Source organism: Zophobas morio, unplaced genomic scaffold (genome assembly GCF_036711695.1).
Source record: "Zophobas morio isolate AGI-343-1 ecotype UQ-CSIRO unplaced genomic scaffold, CSIRO_AGI_Zmor_V1 ptg000207l, whole genome shotgun sequence".
Classification (NCBI taxonomy): domain Eukaryota; kingdom Metazoa; phylum Arthropoda; class Insecta; order Coleoptera; family Tenebrionidae; genus Zophobas; species Zophobas morio.
Genome location: NW_026972311.1, coordinates 62,258 through 88,079, shown reverse-complemented (window position 1 = coordinate 88,079; position 25,822 = coordinate 62,258). Strand labels below are relative to the sequence as shown.

The window sequence follows — 25,822 nt, the reverse complement described above, 5'->3', positions numbered from 1 at the left end:
TATATTATTTAATAGGGGAAAAAAATTATCAAAAGTAGAGTGAACAATTTATCTGATTATTCTAGTTAATTCGTGTAAAATATTTTAAGGATGCAGAGACAGTTATAATTAAATAGTAGTTGAAGTAAGGATTATCTCAGATTATACTAGTTAATTCTGGTAGAATTCCTTTGGAAATAGAGATTTTTTAGTGATTTCTACAGTATAATTTACTTGATGGAAAATAATTTTGGTCTACGGAAAAAACAATTATCTTCACATTATAATAAATTTTTTTCCTTTAATTTTGTATATTTTCTAAAATAAAAACTATCTTTTCAGCTATAGAGCTAATAAATACTTCTTTTTCAGTAATTACTAAAATTAGTGCATCACTTTTTTTATTAAAAGATTGCTACGTCCCCAGAAACTGGCAATACAAATTTTTATTTTTATTAAATTAGATTAATTTCTTCTTCATTTTCGCCTTCCAGCGCGGAAATATTATTTTTAGAACTTTTTTTCATATCTTCTCCTTCTTGCACTTTTTCCTCTTCATTTTCTATATATTCTGAATTATTTTTATCGCCCTCATTTTTTTTCTCGGGTAGTTCTTCTTGATGTACGCTTTCTTTTGCTAATGGCTCTTCTTTTAAGTTATTATTAGCAAAATGCTCAGGTAAGTGGTTCGACGTTTCGGGATTATCTTTTTCTTCTGAGGGTTTTAAACTCTTCTCTAATTGGCTCGTTTTAGTATGAGAAGCAGCCCGATTGGGTGCTGCAATGTTTAAGCCGACTTTCGTTTTTTCAAGATCCGCAACTTCCGTGTAAGATCCGCCCACTTCCTTTAAGAAATCCTGAAAGTGCGTCCCTTATGATAATAATAATAAATATAACAAAAAGAAACTATAATATTATGATTAAAGTAATATTTGAATTAATTTTTTAAATAAATAAGATTTACGAAATTTCAAAAACAAAACTTTACAATAGTAAAGTAAAGAAGAAAAAACTTTTTACTACAAAAAAAATTACTAGTGTCAACTAAGAAGTAATAATAAAGTAAGATATGTTTAAATTTTAATAATATTTTAAAAACTATAATATTTATATCAATAGATAAAGAACTAAAATTACAATAATAGAAATTAAAACAAAAATAATACAGAAAAATAGTATAAACGAGTAAAAGTTGAATCTGCATAAGGACAAAACAATAAATTTAATAAGTTTTATAGAATTTAAATAATTATATACAACTATAATAACAAAATAAATATATAAAAATTCTTAAGCAAAAAAATCTGAATAAATAAAAAAAATAAAAAGTTTAGAAGTTCTTCTTGAAATAAAATATATAATAAATATACATACATAATAAAAAGTTTAAATAAAAAAAAAGTTTTTTACTATATATTCATACTAATAATAAAAAAAATAAATATAATTTATTATAATATTCATGTAATATCTTTTTATAAAATTATTAAGCAAATAAAAATTATATAATGAAGAAAAAGTTTAAAAGTTTTTCTTGATAAAGAAAATATCATTAATATAAAATTTATATAAATATATAATATATGGTTTATATAACAATAAAGTCTTTATTATATATTTATACTAATAAGTAGATAATCTTTACAAAAGTAATACTTTTATTTGTAAAGTAAAAAAAAATATATTATAGTAATATACACGGAATATTTATATACATTTATAATAAAAAGAAAAATGATATAATAAAAAAAAGTTCATATTTATTTTTAAATAAAAAATATGATCAATATTATAATTACATAAGCCACATAATAAAAGGATTATACAACAATGTTTTTGTTATATATTAATAATAATATTAATAAGTAGAAAAATTTTTTTAAAAAAAAATACTATTATTAAGAAAATATACAAACTTATTATCTTGCCATAAATTACTTATTTTTAAAAAAATAATAATAAAAGTATTGCTATAATATTCACGTTTAATATTTTTAAAGTATAGCTCGTCTTAATAAAAAAAACAAATTAATAATTTTTATTTAAACTTTTATAAATATTTTTAAGGCTAAATATTAATTTATATATAAGTTTTTTATTATAATTTATATTTTATTATATACTCTATGTATGAGTTATTTATATAAGCTTTACTAACAAAATAAAATAAAATCTATAAGCTTCAGAATAAAATAAATTAAACGCCTCAAAATTTCTACAATTATTAAGATGAAAACAAATAATAATAGTATAATATCAAAAAATGAGTAGAAAAAATATAAACTAAAAAAATATATAGTAAATTTTATTTTAACTTAAACAAAGAATAATAAAATATATTACTTTGATTAATAATAACAAATATATATAAAAAATAATAAAAGAAAATACAACACGAAATATTATTTATAAAATAATTAACATTTAATATTTTTATTAAAAAAAAAAAAATAAAAAATAATGAAACAAAAAATAACATAATATAAATAATTTTTATAAAAAAATAAATTAAAAGGAAGCATATAATTAACGAAACAAAATATTTATAAAATATTATACTTTCAAACAAATATACTGGAAGGAGCGTATCAATAAAGAAACAACTTGTTTTAGTATTATATAAAAGATATAAAATAATATTTTTATTTAAAAAGGGGAAAAAATATAAAATAACTAAACATATATTATTCATAAAGAATAAGGATGAAAAAATAAACGGGAAGCATAAAATAACTAAACAAAATATTATTATTCATAAAAATGAAATAATAAATCAAAAAGAAGTTTAAAAAATAACCAAATATTTACAAAAAATAAAAATATATAAACAAGATACTTATTAATATTATAAATAACTTAAGAATTAAATAAAACAAGGCATTAAAAATAATGAAATACAAAATAATTAAATAAAATAAAAAATATTCATTATAATTAGTGACCATTTTTAAAGCGTGCCCAACTATCTCGTTCCATCAAATCAAAAATCTCCCTTTCCGCTCCCTCAAAAAACTATATAATAATCCAAAAAAAAATTTTTCTCTGAAACAATGAATATAGTAAAAAAAAGTTTTTCTATACATCCTTTGTATAAGATTCGTCTCGTTCGCATATATCCAATATTTCCTTCCGAGTAACTTTTTATAAATAAATAATAAAATAAAAAAGAGAAGAAAAATAAATATAGATATAAATAAGTACAAGTAAATAATTATTTTTTAAAAAAAAGATTATTATATAATAATAATAAAATATGAAATATTAATAAATAAAACAATATATAAATAAAAATATAAAAAAGTAGAATTAAATAATAAACATCTAATAAAAGTTATCATACAAAAACAAAAAAAATATGAATATATATATTAATACCTAATAAAGTAAAAGTATTTAATTATAAAATAATAAAAATTATTATGTATTTATAATAAATAAATATAAAATAGTAATAAATTAAAAAGTATATGAATAAGTATATATGTATAAGTAAAAGTAAAATATTAATAAATAAAACAATATATAAATAAATGTAAATATAAGAGTACAGGTAAAATTATTATTCTTTAATAAAAGTTGTTACATAATAAAAAGATAATATAAATATATATATAAAAAAAGTCAAAATAAATGTTTAATAAAAGTTATTCAAATAATTTGAAAAGTAATAAAAGAAATTATATTATTGAGCATATATGAAAAAATATCAAGTAAAAGTTTGATATAAATAAAGAAACTAAAAAATATAATAAGTATAATAATATGAAGTATAACAATAATTAAGTAAAATAAATATGATAAAAACTATTTTATTATATGAAATAAAATAATAATAAAAATAAAAAATAAATTGTTGATAACTATATAACAATCAACACCTTTATGAAACAGGAATAGTTATGCATATTAAAATAATAAAAAGTATAATTTCTTTAAATTAATAATAAAGTTAACAAAAAAAAGTTATAAAAAAAAAATATAAATAAACCTCCTTTTAAGTTGACTCGCTGCTCTGCATCTTTTGAAATATACTTTTTCACTATTTCTTTCCCCTTACAATAAACAAGCCATTAGTAGTGAAAGTTACATCAATAGGAAAAAAAATTATACAAAAGCAATGCGTTCTTCCTGTGAATCGAGCTTGGAAAATGCAACGGCATCTCGCCAAAACTAATATATGCATATAAAAAAATAATGAATATTTAATAAAAATAATAATAATGAAAGCTTCTATTAAATATTAAAGAAGAATAATAAAATAGATTTAATTATAAAGGAACAATAAACTTATTATAACGTGAATTGATAACAACAAATCTAATTATTAACAAAAATATAATAATAATAAATTTTTATTATAAATATTAATAAGCTTTTCATTATGTTTATGAAATAATAAAGGTAATTTTTAATAAAAATACAATAATAATAAGTTATAATAATAAATATAATTACGAATAAAAATACGTTAATGATAATGATAAAGTATTTACTATTTTATGGTTATTAGAATAATAACAGAAATAATTATTAATAAAGTATAACAATGATTGTAATAGAGTTTCTACTAATGAAAACAATAATTTTTATAAGTATGTTATAGCTCAATAAGAATAGATATAAATATTATATAATACAATAATATTAGATTATCTTTTAATATACAAGACAATAATATTAATGAAATATTGTATATATAAATAAAAATCATATTATAATAAAAATAAAAAAAAAATCATTTCTTGTTATGGCATATAAAAATAATAATAAAAATAATTATAAAATATAATAATAATTTAGTAACGAGAATAATTATTATATAATATTAAAAAAAAAAACAATAACTTTAATTACAAGTTGTAAAAATATTATTATAAAAATTATATAATAACTAAAATAATAAGTATAAAGTTTTTCCTAAAGAAAACAATAACTTTTACTATAGCGTTATATAAATATACTTTATAGAAAAATAAAATAATAATAAAATAATTATTAATACGTTTTCTATAAAAAATTATGAAAATAAATATAAAAATATAATTAAATAAATAATTAAAAAAAACGAACGTCAATATTTTCTGTGGAATGCTCAGCAGTCATTTGCTTATAAAAACACTTAAAACCAATCATATGGAACAAAATATGCTTCAAACTTGCCTGCGCTATAAATAAGTTTCTAAAAAATATTATACAAAAAAATTGATTGATTTCACATTGTTATTATAATAAAAACTTTGCAGAATATGAATTGTAATACTTGTATATTTATTTATATACTTTCGTTTATAATTGGTATAAAAAAAATAACATTTATATATTTCGCAGAAAAGAATAATAATATAACATTTATACTTCACTTCTTAAATATTATTTTAAAAATACATTAAAAAATTTTATATATTATTATTTATAATTTATTATTTTCATAAAAGTGCAGAACATAATATTATAAAAAAATATTAAATTTATTTATTAATAGTATTTTTTTTTATTAAGAAAATTTGAAAATCCTAATAATATTTAGTAACAAATAAAGTTATATAGCGATTTTTAGTAAATAATAAATATAAACGTTTAAAAGTATAATTCAATAATAATAAACCATAATATTGTGTTGGGTATAAAAATTTTCTTAGAGTTTTTAAGATAATAATAAAAAAATTAAAGTGAATTAATAAAAAGTACTACAAAATAATTAGTTTAATGTTTCCTAATAAAAAAATTAATTTATATTTATTAAAAATATATAAAGTAATAAAATATAAATTTTATTTATTTATAGTAAATAAAAAAAAATTAATTACTATATTTATTAGTAGTTGAATAAATAATAAATAATTTTTTATATATAAAATTTTTACTAATAGCTTTATATAAAAAAACTGCATTACTATTTATTATTTTATAATTATTTTTATTATCAAACAAATTTCTTAATGTTTGTATCATTAATTTTTTTTTTGTTACCATTTTCAATTATTTTATTCATATTAAATTTTTTATTACAAAATTTTATTTTATTATTATAAGTATAAATAAGCTAAATATTTTTAACAATTTTTTTTATAAATTTATTTATTTATAATATTTATTAGATAAATTAAATAATTTTTAATATAATATTCGTTACTATTATAGTAATAATAATAATAAATTATTATAAATTTAATATTATTTCCAATTTTATATAAAGAACTTCATTTATCTTTATTACCTAAAAATTTTGAATAGTATTTGTTCGTTTATTTTTTTGTTATTATTTTATTTATATTCTCTTTTTTACAGCAAAAATTTAAAATATTATTAATATTACTATAAAAATATTAAACTTTTTTTTTACCAATTTTCTTTTTTTCATTATTATTAGAAGTATAAGAATTACCAATTATTACCATATGAAACTCTAATAATAAAATTAAAATTTCGTATATTAAACATTAAATTATTTATTTTTATATTATATAACAAATTTATAGGTAAAACTAATATGATAATTATGGCTATTATAAAATCTTATTTTTCTTATTTTTAAATAAAGTATTTTTATATTAAAAAAAAGTATAATATATATTATTTACTACAATTCTGATATTTTATGTATGAATAGTACACCGTTAAAAATATAATAAATATTATAAATAGTTGCTTTGATAGAATTATTATATCATGAAATATTATTACTATTTAAAATATTTATATTAACAGTTTTAAACAATAAAAAATATTAATTCATATAATATTATAAAAACATTTATTAAAAATTGTACAGCGCATCAAAAAAATAATGAATTAATGATAATAATCAAAAAAATATGCAACAACCTTTAAAAAATAATGAAAAGAATTTTTTTAATTATACTTATTACATAAAAATATTTACTTCCTTATTTGTACTTTAATTAACCCATAAGATTTTTACTTTATTAAAAAATCCGTTAATATTTTTTATTATTAGAGCATTCTTGTTATTAACAAAACTGTTGGTACGTTACGAATGGTTTCAAACAATTCAATATTTATTTGGATTACGCTTATAATTTTTTTATTAGTTAAAATTTTTATTCATACATAGTCTTTATAATTTATATTAAATATAGGTATATAATAAAAGTTACTAACTTTATAAAACTATTATTTATAAATAATAATTACGTTCACCTTCATTAAAATTATTAATAACAGTGCCACCATTTTTTTAAAAATTAAAAATATTACATTATCACATATAACTTATGTATATTATTTTTTTATATACTTAAGTTTTACCTTTCATTACTTTTTAGTATGATATTCAAGTTTCTATAATACCTATAATATTTTGGTACAAAAGCTTTACTTTTCATTAAATATATTTGTTTCTACAAATTATTTATATATTTCTATACAAAAGTTTTACTTTTTCAATAATTTTTAGTATATATATAGTTTTATAATATTTATAAAATATTCGTACAAAACTTTTACTTTCCTTTATTTTACAGTAAAAACATATTGTTCCTTAACAATTTTATATATTTTAAAAATAGTTCTCCTTTTTTTATTTAATTTATAAATTGTAAATAATTTTTTTTTGTAGTGTTATGAAGTTTTTATATTAAAATATTTATTTTACACAACAATTTTTTATTATTCGAAGTTTCACTTTTACTTTTTTATTTTATAAAAATAATAACTATCAATTAAAGTTTTATATTTATAAAATTATTCCTTTTTAACTATTTATTATTAATAGTTCAACAAATTTACTATAATTTTATTTTATTAATACTATTATAATCGAAGTTTTTATTATTTTTTTCGCATTTTAAATAATGTTTATGTATAATTAAAAGTTTTTAAAATTTCTTTATATTACTTGTAAAAATGTTTCATTTTTTATTATTTTCTAAAAAAAATATAAATATATATAGTTTTTATAAGTATTATATATAAACCTGGAGCAAGTTTTACTTGAAACTGTGCAAGAAACTCCGGATTGGAAGAAAACATTTCTTGAAACGTATTCTTTTTATTTAAAATTATAATAAAGTAGAGCAAGAACATATTAAAAAAAAAATTTTTATATAAAATTAATAAAGTTTAATAAACGTATATAAATAATAATTAATAGTAATAAAAGAAAATAAATAGTTTTTTACTAAAATAAAATTAATAAAACTATTATATAATAAAATATTCAAAAATAACAACTTTATTTTATAATAGACATAACAACTTTTATCACTATTATTAGATAAAAATCAATACAAAACAAACAATTTTTTTATAAGTTGACATAAAAACTTTATAAATATCTAATTGATTATAATAAAAATATGAAAAACTATTAATAACAGAAATAATAATAAGAAATATATTAAAACTTTAATACATAATAAAAACTTCAAATAAAATTCATAAAAAAAAAAAACTTCAATATAAAAAACATTAAAATATTAAAACTATATACAGAAATTAAGAAATGATAAAACTTTAATAAAACAATGAAAAAGTACGAATTATGAATTATATTAGTAATAATTACAAAACAAATTAACTTGAATATTTAAAAAAAACTTCTCATATCAATGATACCATAATAATAGTTGATAAAACTTTTATTAAAAATAATAATAAAGAAAAACTTTAATAAAATAAAGAATTATAAATACTTTAATATTATTATAGTAATAATAAAACAATAACTTTAATATATAATATTGTGTAAAATTCTTAATAACAATAAAAATAAAATAAAATATATTAATAAAATAGTAAAAACTATATAATATAATAATAATTTTAATGTATAATTTTTTTTCAAAGTTTTGTTAATAATAATAATACTAATAATAAATAAAATACTTTTGTTACTGAAAGCAATACGCTCAAGGTGGTCGCATAAACATTGGCTGTTCTATTTTGATCTGTTACAAGAGCGATTTCCCCTAAAAAAATAATTATGAAAAAAAAAAAGTTTGGACTAAACTTTAAAGAAAATAAATATAAATTATATATAATTAAAAAAATCTGCTAAAAAATTAATACGTAAAAGAATTTCATAAAAATAGAAATTTCATTGTATTTTTTGATAAAAAAAATTTTCCCCACAATTATAACGTAATATAACTGTTCCTTAGTAAACAGTAAAAATTATAAAAAAAATTTGAATACGACAAAATTTGCGAATAAATATAGAATAATCATTAATTTTTATGATTTCCTTGTTTTCCCCAACAATTTGAACTAATAATTCTAATTATACTTTGATAAAATTTTATGAAGGTAATATAATAAAAATTATTTATAAAATGCCAAGCAACTAAAAAATTCATTAAATTATTGACTTCTAACGTTTTCCCAACAAAATTAACGTATCTTTTAAAAAATAAAAAGAATTAATTTTATAGTAAAGAAATAGAAAAATTATAAAAAAAATATGATTCAAAGAATCTATCTACTTTTGTTACGTTTTTACCCAACAAATTAACAGCTCTGTAAAACTTTATATATAAGCAAAACCAAAATGTTTTAGAATAATGAAGTAAAATTTTTAAATAAATTTTTACAATCAGGAATTTAAAAAATATATTAGTTTTTAAAAAAAACAAGCAATAAAAAGAGCACCTACAACTTAAAATAACTAAAGGTAACAAATAAGCAATAGAAGTTACCAAAATATCCCTTTTCAGCACCCAGAGTTGTCAAAATTTTCTGTTCCTTTTTTACTTCTACATAAACAGAAGCATATTATTGGTAAATATATCTTAAAATTCAAAATGCTGACTGTTTCTAAAAAACTGGCTCTTCTATTATGGTTATAAGGTTAACTTTTCCTGTTTGTTACATTTTTATTTACTGTTTATATTAAATATTAACTTTTATTTGCTGCTTATTATACTTATCCAAACAATTATAAAGTTTTTATATATAAAATTTTATATTTTTAATGTTTTTTTACAACTTCCGCTATAAATTATATTTTTATAAAAAGTTATTTTTTTAATGAATTTATTAATAACTTATGTGTACTTAATATTATTTTTGTAAATTATTTATCATAAAAACTTTTCTTATATATTTATAATAATTATATTTTTTTAATGTTTATAATCTTTTATATTTTTAATTATTATTTACTTTAAATTTATATTTTCAATACATTTATTATTATATTTTTCAAAATAATTTTTTTCTGAAATAAAATAACTTTTACTATATTTATTATTCTCTTATTTTTAAAAGTTATACTTCAAAGTAATTATATTAATAACTTGTCTATGATATATTTATTACTTTTTATATTCAACGAATAATAAAAATATATACAAAACTTTCATAAAGTTAAAATGAGTGAAAAGTTTAGTATTAATTTTTTTATATTATATTTGTAACTTTTTTATAGATATTTATTATTATAATTATAAAAATTACTATGTCTTTTTATTAAACTTTTCTTATATATAAAATATTATCATTATCAAAAAAAAAATTTGAACTATTTATGTTTATAGCTATTTGTTGTATATTTATTATTATACAATTTATTTTTGACAACTTTGCTTCCATATTTAATATTGTATTTATAAAAAATTATCTGTTTATCCTAATTAGATTTATAACTTATTGATAGATATTTATTAATATTACTATATATTATAATTATGTCATTTACTTTTATTTTATAATGTAAAATATAATTCAACTTCTTAGTTGATATAAAAAAAAACTTTTAATAATTATTCAATAAACTTTTAGATGAATATTTTTTTTATATATAAAATAAGAAACAACTTTATGTTTAACATCATAAAAACTACTCTTCATTATTATTTCAATAAAATTTTAATATACTATCCTTTAAAATAGAACTTTATAGTTCATTATAAATAAACAATATCAGTTTTAAATTTCAATTTTTTTTTATAACTTGTTAAATATAACAAAATAGTATACAACTTTAAAGTTTATTATAATAAAAATACGTTACATTATTATTTTTTAAAAATTATATAATCTATAAAAGTATAAAATTTTAATGTCGATAAATTTTTTTAAATATAACATTTTTACTAAAAATAAAAAATAAATAAAACTCTAAAGTTTATAATAAAGAGAATATTTAGTTAAAAAAATTATATAATTAATATGAAGTAAAATTATAATATTATTTGTAAGCAAATAAAAAACTTTAACGTTCATGATAATAATAATTTTTAAATTATATAAAAATTGATATAAGGTATAAGAAATATTTTCAATAAAAAAAAATAAAAATATACAACTTAAAAGTTTTATTAAAAAAATACCCAAAATGCCAAAAAGTATAATATAAAATGTCGTTCCAATATCTCCTTCTTTAAATATTAAAGTTTCTGTAATAAATATATATATGCAAAAAATACAATAATAATAAACCTTTTTTAATAATTTATACAAAAAAAATAAATATTAAGCTTTTTAATGGTTTCTAAAAACATAGTAATAAAAATCTTTTTTATTTATACAAAAATAACTAAAAAAAATATAATACAATTTGATAATAATCTATTTTAACGATTTTAATAAATAGATTAATAAAAGTAATCTTGTTTTAATTATCTAAACAACTAAAGAAAAATACAATAATAAGAAATATATGCTTTTTTTTTATTGCTTAAAAATATAAAATAGTATTAATCTTTTTTTATTTACAAAATAAAACTACTAAAGAAAAATATAATAATAAGCTTTTTAATGATTTATAATAATAAAAATAATATTAATAACCTTCTTTACTTAATTATACAAAAAAAAACTAATAAAAAAAATAATATAATCAATATTTATACAAAAAATTAAAAAATTATATTTAAACACTTCTGAGTTAACAAAAATTTTTTGATAACGCATTCAAATTAAAAATAATAAACCCAAATACTTTCAAAAACAAAAAAAAGTTATAAAACTTTTTTACTAAAGAAATTAAATAAAAAAAATTTATAATAAATAAAAATAATTAAAACTTTTTTTTTTAATCAGAAAATATGTCAAAGTAACTTTTTTTAAAAAAAAAGCAACAAACCAGAAAACTTCAAATTTTTTAGCTAATCATATTAATAATTTATTAAAACATAGACTATCGCTTTTCATTGGGGTTTCTCTTGGTTTTTCATAAAAATAAGTTCTAATTAAAATTTTTCAATTTTATTAATGAAACTTTTAAGTAAAATTTTGATATAACTCTACAATTTTGTATAATTTGCCAGTACTACAACATTTTTTTTTCTTAATACGTAAAAATTAATGCAAAGGTTAAAAAAAAACTTTGAGAATAGTTATAGTACTGTTCCCAAATTAAAATGAAATTTTCTTCTATATGACCTTTTTACTTATTGGCCAAATAATTTGATGCACTCCCAACACTTTTAAAGATATTTATAATGAAGGTAAGCAGCCCTCCTTAGCTGCAACTTTTCATTATTGAAAAGATATTAATATTAAAAAATATAAAAAACCTCATTATTTTTATAACACTCTTAAAAAAAAACTTTTCAATTTTTTTGTAATAATTTATACAAAAATGTTTAACCCAAAAGAAAAAACATAGTTAATTTTTTATATAATAAAAAAAGTAAAAAATGCTTGAGCAAACTTTTATAAAAACTTACTAAAAACAAACAAAAAATTTAAACCACAAAAATTTTAATGAAATGTTACATAAATAAAATTGATACAAAAATTAATGAAATTAAATTTCTTTTAATGAAAAAGAAAAGGTACATAAAGCTACACGCCAACTTTTATAAATAACCTTTAATTAAAATTAAATAAAAGATAAAAAATTTCACAAAAATAAATATGATGCGATCCAAAGTCCAAAGTTAGGGATATATATATCACCAAAAGAGAAATAGGTTATATAAACTTTATTTTAGAAAACCGAAGCTCTTAAGTAAACTCCTTTTATTATTACCAATGAGTATCAGGGGATAACCTACAAAGAATCTCTGTATCAGGAACGTTCATGAGAGGTCATAAACTTACCATAAATAGGTGTTATAGATTTAGGAAGTTTAAACCAATATATATTTACAAGAATTATTGAAATTATTATATTTTAAGGAAAAAAAGTACAAACTACCACGCAAACCTTTTCAAACAACTTTTACTCTAAATAAACAGAAAAAAAACTACAATAATGTTAATGCAATGCTTCACTAAAAATATAAAAAACCTGGATTATGCCATTCCCACGTACACTTTTTGACTAAATTAGGAAACTCTTCATCAGGGAGGCCGTCGAAAACTGGAAGCTATTTAATTATGAGTAAAAAATATATATTGAAGGAAAAGCTTATATACATAAAAATATTAATAAAAAAATATACATCAGTATAAAAAATGTATTAATAAAAATATATATAAAAAGTTACTTAAAAATAATGAAACTATAAAAATATACAAGAAAAATAATGAAAATAATAAACTAATAAGTATTTAAAAATAACTTAATATAATAAGTAATAATAAACTTATACGAAAGTAAAAGTTTATGAAAATATTAAAAAATAAAAGAAAAAGTTTAAGAATAATAAGTAAAAGTAAAGGAAAAAAAGCAGTAAGCCAATTATATATGTAAATAATAAGCTATAAAAATATCTTTTAAAAAAAATTTTATACACCTTTTACTACAATTTTTTAATGTTTCAAATAAATATATTTGACATGTATGAAATTGACGTAACATAAAAGTTATTATAAATTTGAAAGTAACCTTTATATTGATTCTTTTAATATTATTATTTATTAAAACTTAGCTCTATATGCTTAATAATATTTATACTTTCTATAAAAATTTTTAATTTTATATATAATATGGACTCTCAGATATCATAAAATAATATTAATTACTGTTTACTTTTTAATGTTTCTGATAAATTTTATATATAGGAGTTTGTTTTAACCGTAACTGTATAATGTTCACGTATAAGAAAAGTTATAACTAATTTTTAAGTCATTCTTATATTCATTTTATATATTATCAAGTCCTTATTAATTTTATTATTAGAATATACTTCTCGTAGCTGTATAATATCAATACCTTTTTAAAAAAGTTTTTATTTTAATTAATAATTATAAACTTTTCAATATTATAAAAGTTATAAAAAATTAATAATTATTTATTTTCTAAAAAAAGTTTATATTATTCTTATTGCAAGTTTTATTCGAGTTTAATTAATTTACTTAATAATAAAATCAGTTTCATATTACTGATAATATATATTTTTTCTTATTATTAAATATTTCAAATATATAAAAATTAGTTTTAAATATATAAAAGCTCTTTACATGTTATTATTTTATTAATTAATAAAATTCATTGCTTCAAAATTCATTATCATTATTATTATAATTCATAAATGAGCTAAGTCTTTTGTAAAATATATAAATTATTCCTTAACAGGTAATTTATTTATAATATATAATATTTATTGCTGTCTCGCAGATAAATTTTAAAATTTCATATTATTTCTAACAACTTCAAACTTTGTTAGGGTCACATATTATTATTATTCTAAGTATATATAAGTTCTTATCACAAATATTTTTTAAATATATAATTTTTAAAGTTTATATTATTTTTAAAAATTTGAAACTTTATTATAATTATTTTTTTAAACAGTATATAACTATAATCGGCCCCATTTATTATAAAAAAAAATTACTATTGGTAAAAATATGTATCATAAATAGATATGAACGGTGCAAAAAATATTAAAAATAACATTATACATAAAAAAAAGTACCTTCGTATCTTTTAATGAATCGCTCAAAAACTGTTTAGCGCACATTATATAATTCTCTAAAAATTTTGAATTTTCATTTTTCAATAAAAACTTAAAAAAATCGCCCTACAAAAAAATTATAAACACTACTAAAAAAAATTTGGGTAAAAAAGCATCACTTGTGATAAAGAAAGCAACAGGCCACTCTCCGTGCAGCTAACTGTGGAGTTCCGAGGAGTAAAGTGGATCAACGCCAATTCGCCAAATACATTTCCTTTACTGAGATCTCTCATGTCCTCGTTGGCTAGTAAAATATTCAGTAAAAAAAGGCTCTTACAAAAAATATCAGCGAATACATAGCGTCTCAGTAAACTTTCCTTGAAAAACAACATAGAGTTTCCCATTTTCTTCTTTTGCTACTCTTTCTCCTTTCTTTTGTTTTTTAATGAAAAAAAGTTATATAACCAATAAAATTCTATATTAATATCCGTATTGATAACGCCATCTGTTTGCAGAAACTCATTATAAACGCACTTTTCAACCAATAAAATAAGGAGTTTAGTATTCTAGCTAAAAACTACAACTACTGTGATTTATCACAATCGCGTCGTAGTCTACTCTTTTTTTCCATAAAAACCCCCAAAAGTTGGGGAAGAGGAGTACGTGTGTGCACCCGTACAAGAGTCACAAGTTTTAATGAACATAAACCTTATAAACAAAATCGCCCTTTTCAACTTTTTCCAAGCGAAACTGAGCAGCGAGTTCCCTTTTCTGATTTACTTCTAACGAGCTCAAATCAAATAGTGGAGAGCAGCCTTCACAAAAAATTATGAAGTTTCTATACAACTTTTTATCATAATACAAAATTAAAAAAAAATTCTTTAAGGAGCAAAACAAAAGGGTCAATGACAAACGAGATAGTGTGGCCCATGTAATTTTTTTACGCGACTTTTTATTATTGAACCAAAAAGCTATTTTGGATACCAATTAGAGCAAAAAATACCCATCACTCTGTCATTTTTAGCTGTGCCTGTGGCGCCTACTTTTTTTCAGCCATCAGGCGCTCGCGTTAAAATTAAAGACCACCAGCATTGGCTTATTCTCGTTAAATCAAATAAAATAGTAAGTTCAACTTCATAAAACCCACGAATTTTAATTTATATAACTCTGAATTGAAAATAAAAATTTAAATTATTTTTTCAGGACTTCCGCTAAACTTGAACTGTTTAATAATTATTTTAAAACTTACTTTTATATTTCTTAAATTCATAATTCAGATGTTACAAATATCTTCTTTAATTAAAGTATGCACCTTCTTTAGTTTGGTAAAAAATTTAGTTTTATCAAGTTACTAATACTAAATTAAAGTTTTATGTTCTTCTTCTACATTTCTGCATAAAGTTTTCTTTTTTTTATTTAACTTTGCTAGATATGCTTTCTTTTATATAAATTTCGAAAATTTTTAATTTTTTTTATTATAATACAAATATGGCTACAAGTTTTATGACTTCTTTTGCCTTAGAATTAAATTTACTCTTTGGGAATCAGATGCTTCTATAATAATTACACTTTCGACCACAAAAGTTTGTAATTTGGCTTAGCAGCAAGTTGATTTGTATAAAAAAAAAATTGTGATCTTCCAAAAAGTTAAAAAGATAATTAAGTACAACAATTAGTCTTGCCGATGAAATTTTAAATATAATTTTAAAATATAAAAATTACTTTGTATATTTTTTGTAGAAGTTATTAAAAAAGTCTGATTACATATAAATTTTGCAAAGCCAAATTATATAATATAAAAGTTTCAAAAGAAAATACCAAATAAAAAATAAAAAAACTTTTTTTAATAGTTTTACTAAAAATAATTACTTACAAAAAAATCTTAAAAATTAATAAAAAATTGTAATTAAGGCACTGTAATTTTTTAAAAAAAACCCTCTATTCTTTAATAATGGAGTTAGTTGTTACTTCTAGTAAACTTAAATTATTTTAGCAGATTCAATATAAAATAAACAATAAGCCAGTGAATAACCTCAACGTGAAAATATCTTTTTTAAAGTTAAATTAGCTTATCTTTATTAAAAAATTTTACTAAAATTTAAAATTCTGTAGAATTGCGTTAAGATTTAATATAAATATTTATTGTGTAATAAAATTATATATAATCGCAAGCAAAATCAGTAAAAAAGTATATAAAGCGTAAACAATTTAGAAAACCAAGGCAATACGATTTCCACAATTGAAATTTGCAAACGATATAATAAAATAAAAAAGTACTAAATTTTTTTTAAAAATATTAAAATAATATTAATTAGCACTAAAAAAAAATGAATACACAACGTTCTCCTAGAAAGATTTAAAATTTAATAAGTAAATAATTAAAGTACTTATTAGACTCAAAACATCCGGATTAAAAGCTTTTAACAATCCGCTGGAATCTGGGAGGCGACTTAAAATTTTGTTTAATTTTGCTTTGGGAATTACATAAACTTCAGCTACTTCAGAAGCTACTTCCTGGGATAAAAGTATGCATTTATTAAAATATATATAACAGTTTATTACTAATAAGCACATTAAAAAAATTATAAAATAAATTAAAAATTGGAATTAAGAAATAATTATTTATTAAAAACTAATAAATTTCAAATCAAAAAATTAAAAAAGAATAATGGTAATATAAGTAAAACTGTTAAAAATTATTAGAATTTTATTAAAAAATAATACCAATGAAGTTTCTGATTTATCAATTTCACTGAAATTGATAACATCACCGTTAATACAAGTTCTAAGAGAAAAGGCATCTGAAGAATCCATCTGATTTCGATAATTTATATTTTTTAAGTAAATATTAGATTTAAAAAAAACTTTCTCACTTTTTCTTTAACAACTCCTTTAGCTACCAAAAAAACTTTTTTCACTTCCTCATCTTTTTCCTGCAAAATGAAATTCTTCTCAAGAATAACTAATTTTAAATTCTTTGCTAAAGCCTTTAACTCGCTTCGGCTAGATTGTAAAATGTTAAACATAAGTAATTTTATTAACAAGATAATTATAAAATATATAAAAGCTACAATGCTTACAAAGAAAAGTTAAAAGAAAAATATTATGTAAATAATAATAAAATAATAAAATGATAAAAATTAATAAAACTTGTAACGCAAATAAATTTACAAATTAAAGAAAGATTATTTATATAATCATATTTATCTTATATATACTCTATTTATACAAAAATATTAATAAACAATTACCCAGAAAAGTCAATAAATTATTAAAAGTGTCATATTAAAAGTGTCATTACATAATTTATAAATTTAAATAATTATTATTAAAAAATTAATTAGAAGAGTATAATTAAGACTAGACAATTTGTCTATCAATATAATATTTAGTATAATTAACCTCAAGTATAATGAAAATGGAGTTTTTTCCAATAAGGTCAAAACTGTTCCTAATTTTTTACTAAATAAGATTCCCATTCCTTAAAAGCTTACCCAATGCATAAATAACGTCGAAATTTTTTCAATAATAATAATGATAATAATAAATAAAATTTTTTCAAACTCCTCAGATGCAGAAGATTATATATATTCAAATAAGTAAAGCCTCCAAGATATTCACCAATAAATACACAACTTCCTCAAGACAGTTTGAGCAAAACACTTGAACAAGTAAACGACCAATAATTACAATTTCAAAGGCCAACTTCCATTCCTGCTAAATTAATATTTTTTTTCAGTTCTCATTCGTCAGCAATTCTTTTGTGCCAAAAACGTAAAATAAGTCAGTTTTTCTAAACGATGCATTAACCCTTTGAGGCACGACTTTTTTGACTTGAACTTATATTTTTTCTTTTTAATACGCTAATTAAGTTAAAAGAAACAAATTAATATTTAATATTTTATAGTTTTTTATTAATATGTGGTTTTATTATGACAGCCGTTCATAGTGGTTTCAATTTAAACCACAAGTGGTGTTAAAAGTAAAACCACCATGCATGAGGTTAACGAACTAGTACGAAAATAATTTTGTGTTGTATGTGATTAATACACAAGAGCTTGCACTCATATATATGGATATTGTTATTAGGCGTGTTGAACAGGTAAGGAGTAAATAAACCTCAGTTAATAATTCGAATTAAAGTTAAAAAATTGTGCAACCTAAGCCCTTCTAAACTTTATAATTTATAATATAAGAGTTTATTAGAATACATAAAATATTTTCTTTAAAGAGCCTTTGCGGACATAATTTCTTATAGATAGTTAAAAGTTTTTCAAGTTTTATTTGGAAGATTAAACACGCAGCTAATTTTATAGCTAGTTTAACAACAGTTTTAAGATTTTTTAGCATCAGTACGACCCCAATGTAAGTCAGGTATTTGCTACTTTTTCTAGACTATGAGCTAATAAAAATAGTTAGAATGACATATGGCAGAGAAGGCTAGTTAATGTAATAATTGTTGCTAGCTTTCTGCTTTATTTAATTGCAGTAGTACATTCATACTTTACAAAAATCGAAGTTTTCAAAGCTTTTTTCTATCTCCTCTATTTGTTTCTATCTACTTATGATATAACTTTATAAAAAGAATAAACTTAACCTGTAATGCGGATGACACCGTTTTATACTACAGCATTAGGTCAGAAATGGCTGGTGTTTACGACGAACAGACCTAGTGGAACAGTGCGCAATGCATGTCTTTAAACATGAAAGTGTAAATTACTACGTCCAAAAATAGCTTATGATTATACCACAAAGTAGGGAATATTTTCTCAAATCCCCATTATCTCCCTTTTTTAAACTTCTAATCTTGTAATAAACCGTTTAAGTACCTTGAGGGGGGTATTCATCAACAGATAAAGCCTTACTTCACATCTTTTTTACCTCGTCAGAAAAAGCAGACAATCCTTGACTATTACATACCCTTTAGTAGGAAGTAATAGTAACTTGCATTCAAAAAGAAAATGCTTTTAGTATATAAAGTGGTAATGCAATTGCTGATGGTCTACCCCTCTGTTGCATGGCCTTTCCTTACAAAAATCATATACAATGACTAACGTGTCCTGAAAGTGGCGAATATCATTGATATGTGGGCAACACCTATTTAAGAAGTTTTATATAATTTTACGGAACTGACTAAATAGGGCAAGTAGGCTTCCTAACTAATTGAATGGGGTGAATTAGAATTTATTTTAATAAATACTGGGGCTAAAATTTTGTTATGCTATATTACTGTTGTTTTTTTTATTTCGAGGTACCTTCTTTCTTAATATTTAACAAGTTAGTCGTACTGATAAAGCTTATCCATACTCGTATTGTCAATGCCTCATTAAGGAAGTGGTGGTTTCGCTTAATTCCGGTGGTATTGAAGGGTTACTAGAAAAAAGATAAATAAAGCGATAAATGGAAAATCAAACCTCTGACAAGCTAATGCTATAAATAATATTATATAAGTGGCCATAATTATAGTCACCGAACTTCTGACGAGAGCATTCTAAGTTTTGCAAAAATGAAAGACGGGCAATATATCAGGAAAACTATGTTCTCTAAAGAGAACGTTACGGTGCTTACAGTTAAACCGCTTTTAACTAAACTAAGAAATACTTTAACTCAAGAGTGGAAGTTTCAAGTATATGAAATTATAAGTTCTTAGTCTTTTTGTATATTATAAGTATACTAAAAAAATTGTTGTAGTTAGCTAACGTTAACTCAAAAGTTTTAATATTCAACTCGCAATTTTATGGTCTTAAACCCTTAGCAACATTTCTATGGTACTTCATATATAATTCTTCTCCATTATATTTCATCGTTTATACTAATATAACCCAAAATATAATAATCTCTATGAAGATATTATAACGTTATTAAGAATTCTTACTAAGGAAAACAAGAGCAGTGAAACTTAATATAAACCGCTTTTTAGTCTCTGCCAGTTTTTAAGTTTAGTATAAAGATACATAGATGTGAAAATTAAAATATTAAAAAAGAGCTACGAGAGCATAGCAATGTTATATTTAGGTAGTAAAAAAATTGGTAATGATAAGGAAATAAATAATGTACACAATCTTTTAAAAATACTTATTTAATGGTTTTAATAACCTACATTAAAGATAACGAAGCATAGTTTTTGAGATATACTAATTATGCAATTGTGTTTGAAAATATGTCATCAATTATTTTTGATATTAATAATTCTTTCTCTTCTCGCGTTATATAAATCTCTAGCGCCAATAAAAGGTAGCGAAGTTAAATGGGAACTGTTTATTAAAGTAACCTCGTTGCTCGCCTGTTATATATACAAAAGAGCACTAGAACACTAACTTTATCACAAGCTCAAGCACACTAGTATTGCATGTAAAACCTTAGCAGAAAGTTGGAGTACATGTTATATAACATCTTTACATATTCGGGAACCTTCCCTTAACATTCAACTGTAAAAACCTTTACAGAGAGAGGCGACCACTGCTATAACGAAGTTAGTAATAAAGTTCTATTAAGTGTTATCTATGAGTGTTTTAATTAAATCGATTATTGATTCTAGATAGTAACTACTGATAAAAACGCATCCAATTGAAAGTTGGATTTAGAGATTAGTGTAAAAGCTTTTTTTTACTTCTTTTTTAGCGAAGGGACCTTGAATTACGTGTTTAACTTAATCATAAATTATTTTTATAACTAAATTAAGACAAAATTAACTTGAAAGCAACTTCAGTTAAATTATTAAATGCAATTTGAACTTGTATGCCACAAAAAACGGTTTTTTAAGAACTAGAAACAGAAACTAAGTATAGGAAATAGCGTTCTTATAAAGTTTATATATTGTGATATAGAAGGCATTTTATTAATTATTTAATTAACTACTTTATTAACTATCCTTTCAGTACTACAAGTAAAAAGAAACTTTTGAATATGTTGTAAGTACTGTATTATTCTTACTAATTATCCTTTATTAAAAATATTTAACTAATCAGATACAATACTATATATCGTTAAATAGATTAAATAATTCTTATTTTCAACAGATACAATTTAATATGTTGTAAAATAGATTGTGTAATCTTATTTAATTATCCTTTATTATATAAAATCACAAGCAAAATAGATACAATAGGGGAAGATCAGGGTGGCCCCTCGGACCTTCACTGTACTACGCAAAGATATACTTGCATACTGAAAACATTGTTTAAAGTGTCCACTCTCGAGAATATAAACAAATGCAATCCACTTAGGACGTAAAAGCCGACTGTGCAGTGAATGTCGTGAATTTAGTTTTCGCTAAAAATTTTCCGTGGTATTAAATAGAATATGTAAGCATTCATACTTATCTATTGTTTAAGTTGTAGGACAAATGTGAGAGTTGTGGCTAGAATTATAGCATGATAGCCATCGGGTACCTCCGAACATGAATTCAACTTCTGGAGCTCCAATACTGTTCTAAGGAAGTATAATTCGCATCTTTGAAAATAGTAGGTTACACTTATGTTCCTATTATTTCAGATTAATTAGTAAAATGCCGAATTTAGGAAAGAACTGGTAATAGAGGCAAATGGAATGAAAGAAGCAATTGAATGGGTAGTAGAAGATAATCTATCAGTAAGACCAGAAGACAATATGATGCACCTAAATGCTCCCTTCAGGATCGCCTAAATGCCTCATAAAATGATAAAGAAATTACTTTACACCCTAAGTTAAAACTATTCCAGCCCACATTTTCTGAGAATTTCTCTAAGCAATTTACGAGCACGTTAAAAAATTAGATAATCGTCTGATGCCATTTACTAGAAGAGAGTTTTTAAAATTAGCATTTAACCTAGTGGGACTCCCTAAACTTTCTAATGGATTTAATGGGGTAGAAAAGAATGGCAGGGGAAGACTTCTTTTAAGGATCTCATTAAAAGATAACTGGATATTGCTTTAAGAACTCCGGAACACACTATTATTTCGCAGATTTTTGTAAGTAAAAACGTTAGGTCTATTGTCTGAAAAAGGTTTTTCCAGTTTTAAAAACAGTTCTTACGAATCGTGCGTAAACACTTGCGACTCATCCCGGGTCTAAGTCAACACTGATGACTTTTCTTTAAAAGCAACAATATGGCAAATTAACGTCTGCAGAAAGTTCGATATATCACACTAGCATTTGTAATGAATGACTCTGGTCACCTTAAACACCCCTCTTTATTTTTTCTAGATAAAAAAAATTTGGTTATTGATGGTAGGAGTTCCACCAGAAAGCATTGCTATATTTCACGAAAGCGTTTGAATGAATGCCGAAGTGTTCTTGCAATGATTGAAGCATGAATATAGCATGCTCAGTCAACGGAAGAATACCATGTCTTCTTAATTTTATAAGGTCATCCTTGTCATAAATAACTGTCAGCTATCGAATACGCACGTAGAAACGATATTTATATGCAGAGCACACCACCTCACACAACACAAACTTTAGTTACTGGCAAGAACCCTTTTTAAACCTACTAAGGCAGCATTTGCACCTGCAAGTGCCATGTGGATGAGACGAAATCCCGGAACTAGAATCACTGACTAGACTACCGCTACTAATTTGTTCCCGATGCCTTCGACGGAGAGCTATACTGGATAAAACATAAAACGGGTTTAAATCCACAGAAAATTATCCTTTTCACCGTGAATCTTTAAAGATATCGATTATGTACCATCTATGATGACAGATGTGGCGCAAGAGACTGCCTCCACGAAAAATAATTTTAAGCATCCTTCGCCTACCTAATTCTCATCATCTGTGCCTTCTACTAGTTGCGCTTGTGAGACTGCCAATGAACCGATGCCTTCGACCAATGCAATAGTTTGTTAAGACAGGTATCAACTTTTCCTGCCGCGTCTTTAAAACGCTTAGTGACACGGATCCAAAAATAAATAAAAAAAAACTGAAACTTTAACATCTTCATCATATAAAAAGCGCCTATAAAAAAAACAGAAAGGTAAAGGGGCTAGAACGCATTTAGGAACAAAATGGTTGGGTTCGGGTAAAGGTTAGGGTTCGGGTTAAGAATATAAAGTTTTGTTTACGAAAAAGATATCCAACAATTTCTCTCTCTGTCTTGTAACTTTATTTTCACAGTAGACAGCGAAAGGACGTTATATTTTTCTTTAGTTTAGTACATACGTTTGAGGGTACAAGGAATACTATAACAGGTTGAATACGTAAAACCATCATACCGGGATTCAGAGTTGTCAACGAAGTTTAGCAGTTAAAAGCATTGACTCGCATACTCAAGGCCGTGGGCTCGATTCCCACCGACGCGACTCTATTTTTCGATCTTCGTTGGTCGCGTACATAACGTCGCCCTCATTAATTCTAATACATTATATTCAAATTTTAGAATTTTTGTACTCTCGTTAATAAGGTGGAATATCTTTGAGTGTTAGCTTATGTATAGAGTCAAGAACTCTTGTTCGAGCCAACCCATTCGCTATTTACAAATATCCAAAGATTACTCCTGGGCAGCTAAAATCAAATTCATAAGGTTCCCCAGAATGGACCTAACTGGGCTATTTCCTCAAAAGGTACTTGTGAGGTCGAGGTTAAATACGCGACCAACAAAGACCGAAAAAGAGAGTTGCGACTGTGGGAAGGGAACCCATGACCCGAGTGTGCGCATCAACGCTATCAACCGCTGAGCTACGACGACAACCCTCAATCCCGGTATGATGGTTTTACGTATTTAATCTTTTATATTACAGACCCGTAGCTCAGTCCAAAGATCGCTCTCAGTATTCTAGTATAAAAATTTTTAAGTTACAAAAGTTACAAATTCAGCGCTTTAGAACTTCTAAGAATTCTAATTTTTATGGAATAAAAGTTCCATCATTTCTACTAATAGTTCGATGTTCAAATATATTTTAATAAGTTGTAAACAAGGTAAATTTTTAAAAATAAGAAAACTTTGTTTATATCATGAAAAGTAGTGCAAATAAATTATATCTTATGGTATATTATCCTCACTTTTTGGGTGGAAAAATTAGTAACTTTTCATGCTTTTGCTAAACCACATGCCCTCGTCTGGAATCTGCATTAGTAAAGGTTTCTAATATATATTTCTCTACTTTTAACTAAATTTAACGGAAGCGCTTACCCTCCAACGGACATTCCTCGAATACAATTAAAGTTGCCACCCTAATTAAAGTCGGTCAAGCTCATCATCTTAATTATTAATTAAAAGAGACTTTCCTAAAAACAGCACAATGGAGTACGCGTAATTATAATTTAACCTTTCACCAAAATAAGTATATTCATCGACATTGAACATCGACATTGAAAAGGTCATTTTCCTTGCAAGTGTTAGCACTTAATACAAACAACTTTTTTTAGTTAAACTCTAATTATACTATTTCATAAATCACTATTTAAACCGTTAAAATTGAAATTTAATAATTAAATAATTCTTATATCTCAAACTATTTGCTGTTTAGGTAGCCCTCTACAAGGTTTATTATGGAATCAACCAAAAATAGTTTTAAAATTTTTATTTGGTCTAAACTGGTTCTTTTCTAGTTGATTTCAATTAGACTTCGACTTCCATTATGAATTAAATAGAGATAAGGGGTGATGCTTACTATATAAATACATGTGAATATCTAGTTTTGGGTAGAAAGTGTATAACTCATGATTACCTTTTAATTTCACAATCGTTTATAATATTAACATTGTGGTGTCCCGTTTCTTAAACTTAAATAAACCTCAAACCTCACAATCGTTTACTAATAACCCTAAACATTTTTTGTGCTTTCTATTTTAAACGTCTGAGTTATACAGCAAATGTCATATAAGTTAATTTTAAAAATCGAATAACTATAATATAAAAAAATTAGTATCGAAAAAACGATTAGGTATCTTTCAATTTTTATCATTATAAGAAACTAGTTTTTTAGTCCCAAATTTATCACGCCGTACTGAACAGTATTATGTGGGTTATATTGTTCATTTTCTTAGTAAATGCACCGAATGTATAGTTAATAAAAAGTTCAGCATTTTTCAAACAATGTAATGGTTGGTTGCTTTTTGTGATAATGAAGCTCAATTTTTAGAGACCTCCATACAATAGTTTTGGATTCCTCCG

General features: G+C 21.8%; 1 protein-coding gene across 1 annotated transcript; it reads right to left on the bottom strand.

Annotated features, from left to right (window-relative positions):
• Positions 1–423: 423 nt before the first annotated feature.
• Positions 424–17,714, bottom strand: LOC135146061 (uncharacterized). Its single transcript, XM_064078221.1, has 18 exons — positions 17,603–17,714; positions 17,454–17,543; positions 17,117–17,243; positions 15,438–15,544; positions 15,086–15,161; positions 14,909–15,033; positions 14,751–14,855; positions 13,178–13,256; positions 11,271–11,336; positions 9,636–9,692; positions 8,827–8,909; positions 7,917–7,986; positions 5,050–5,144; positions 4,090–4,149; positions 3,968–4,031; positions 3,061–3,116; positions 2,922–2,991; positions 424–850 (listed from the first exon to the last, which is right to left on the bottom strand). The coding sequence occupies exons 2-18, from the start codon at positions 17,541–17,543 to the stop codon at positions 435–437; spliced, it is 1,746 nt and encodes a 581-aa protein (XP_063934291.1). The 5' UTR covers positions 17,603–17,714; the 3' UTR covers positions 424–434.
• Between the last annotated feature and the right edge of the window lie 8,108 nt (positions 17,715–25,822).

Bases quoted from the DNA above. Each gene is read 5' to 3' on its own strand.
- LOC135146061 (XM_064078221.1), bottom strand. From the start codon at position 17,543: ATGGATTCTTCAGATGCCTTTTCTCTTAGAACTTGTATTAACGGTGAT. The intron at 17,244-17,453 runs GTATTATTTTTT...CTTTTATCCCAG, and splicing joins ATAAATCAGAAACTTCATTG to GAAGTAGCTTCTGAAGTAGC. The intron at 11,337-13,177 runs GTTTTTTATATT...TATTTATTACAG, and splicing joins GTGGGAATGGCATAATCCAG to AAACTTTAATATTTAAAGAA.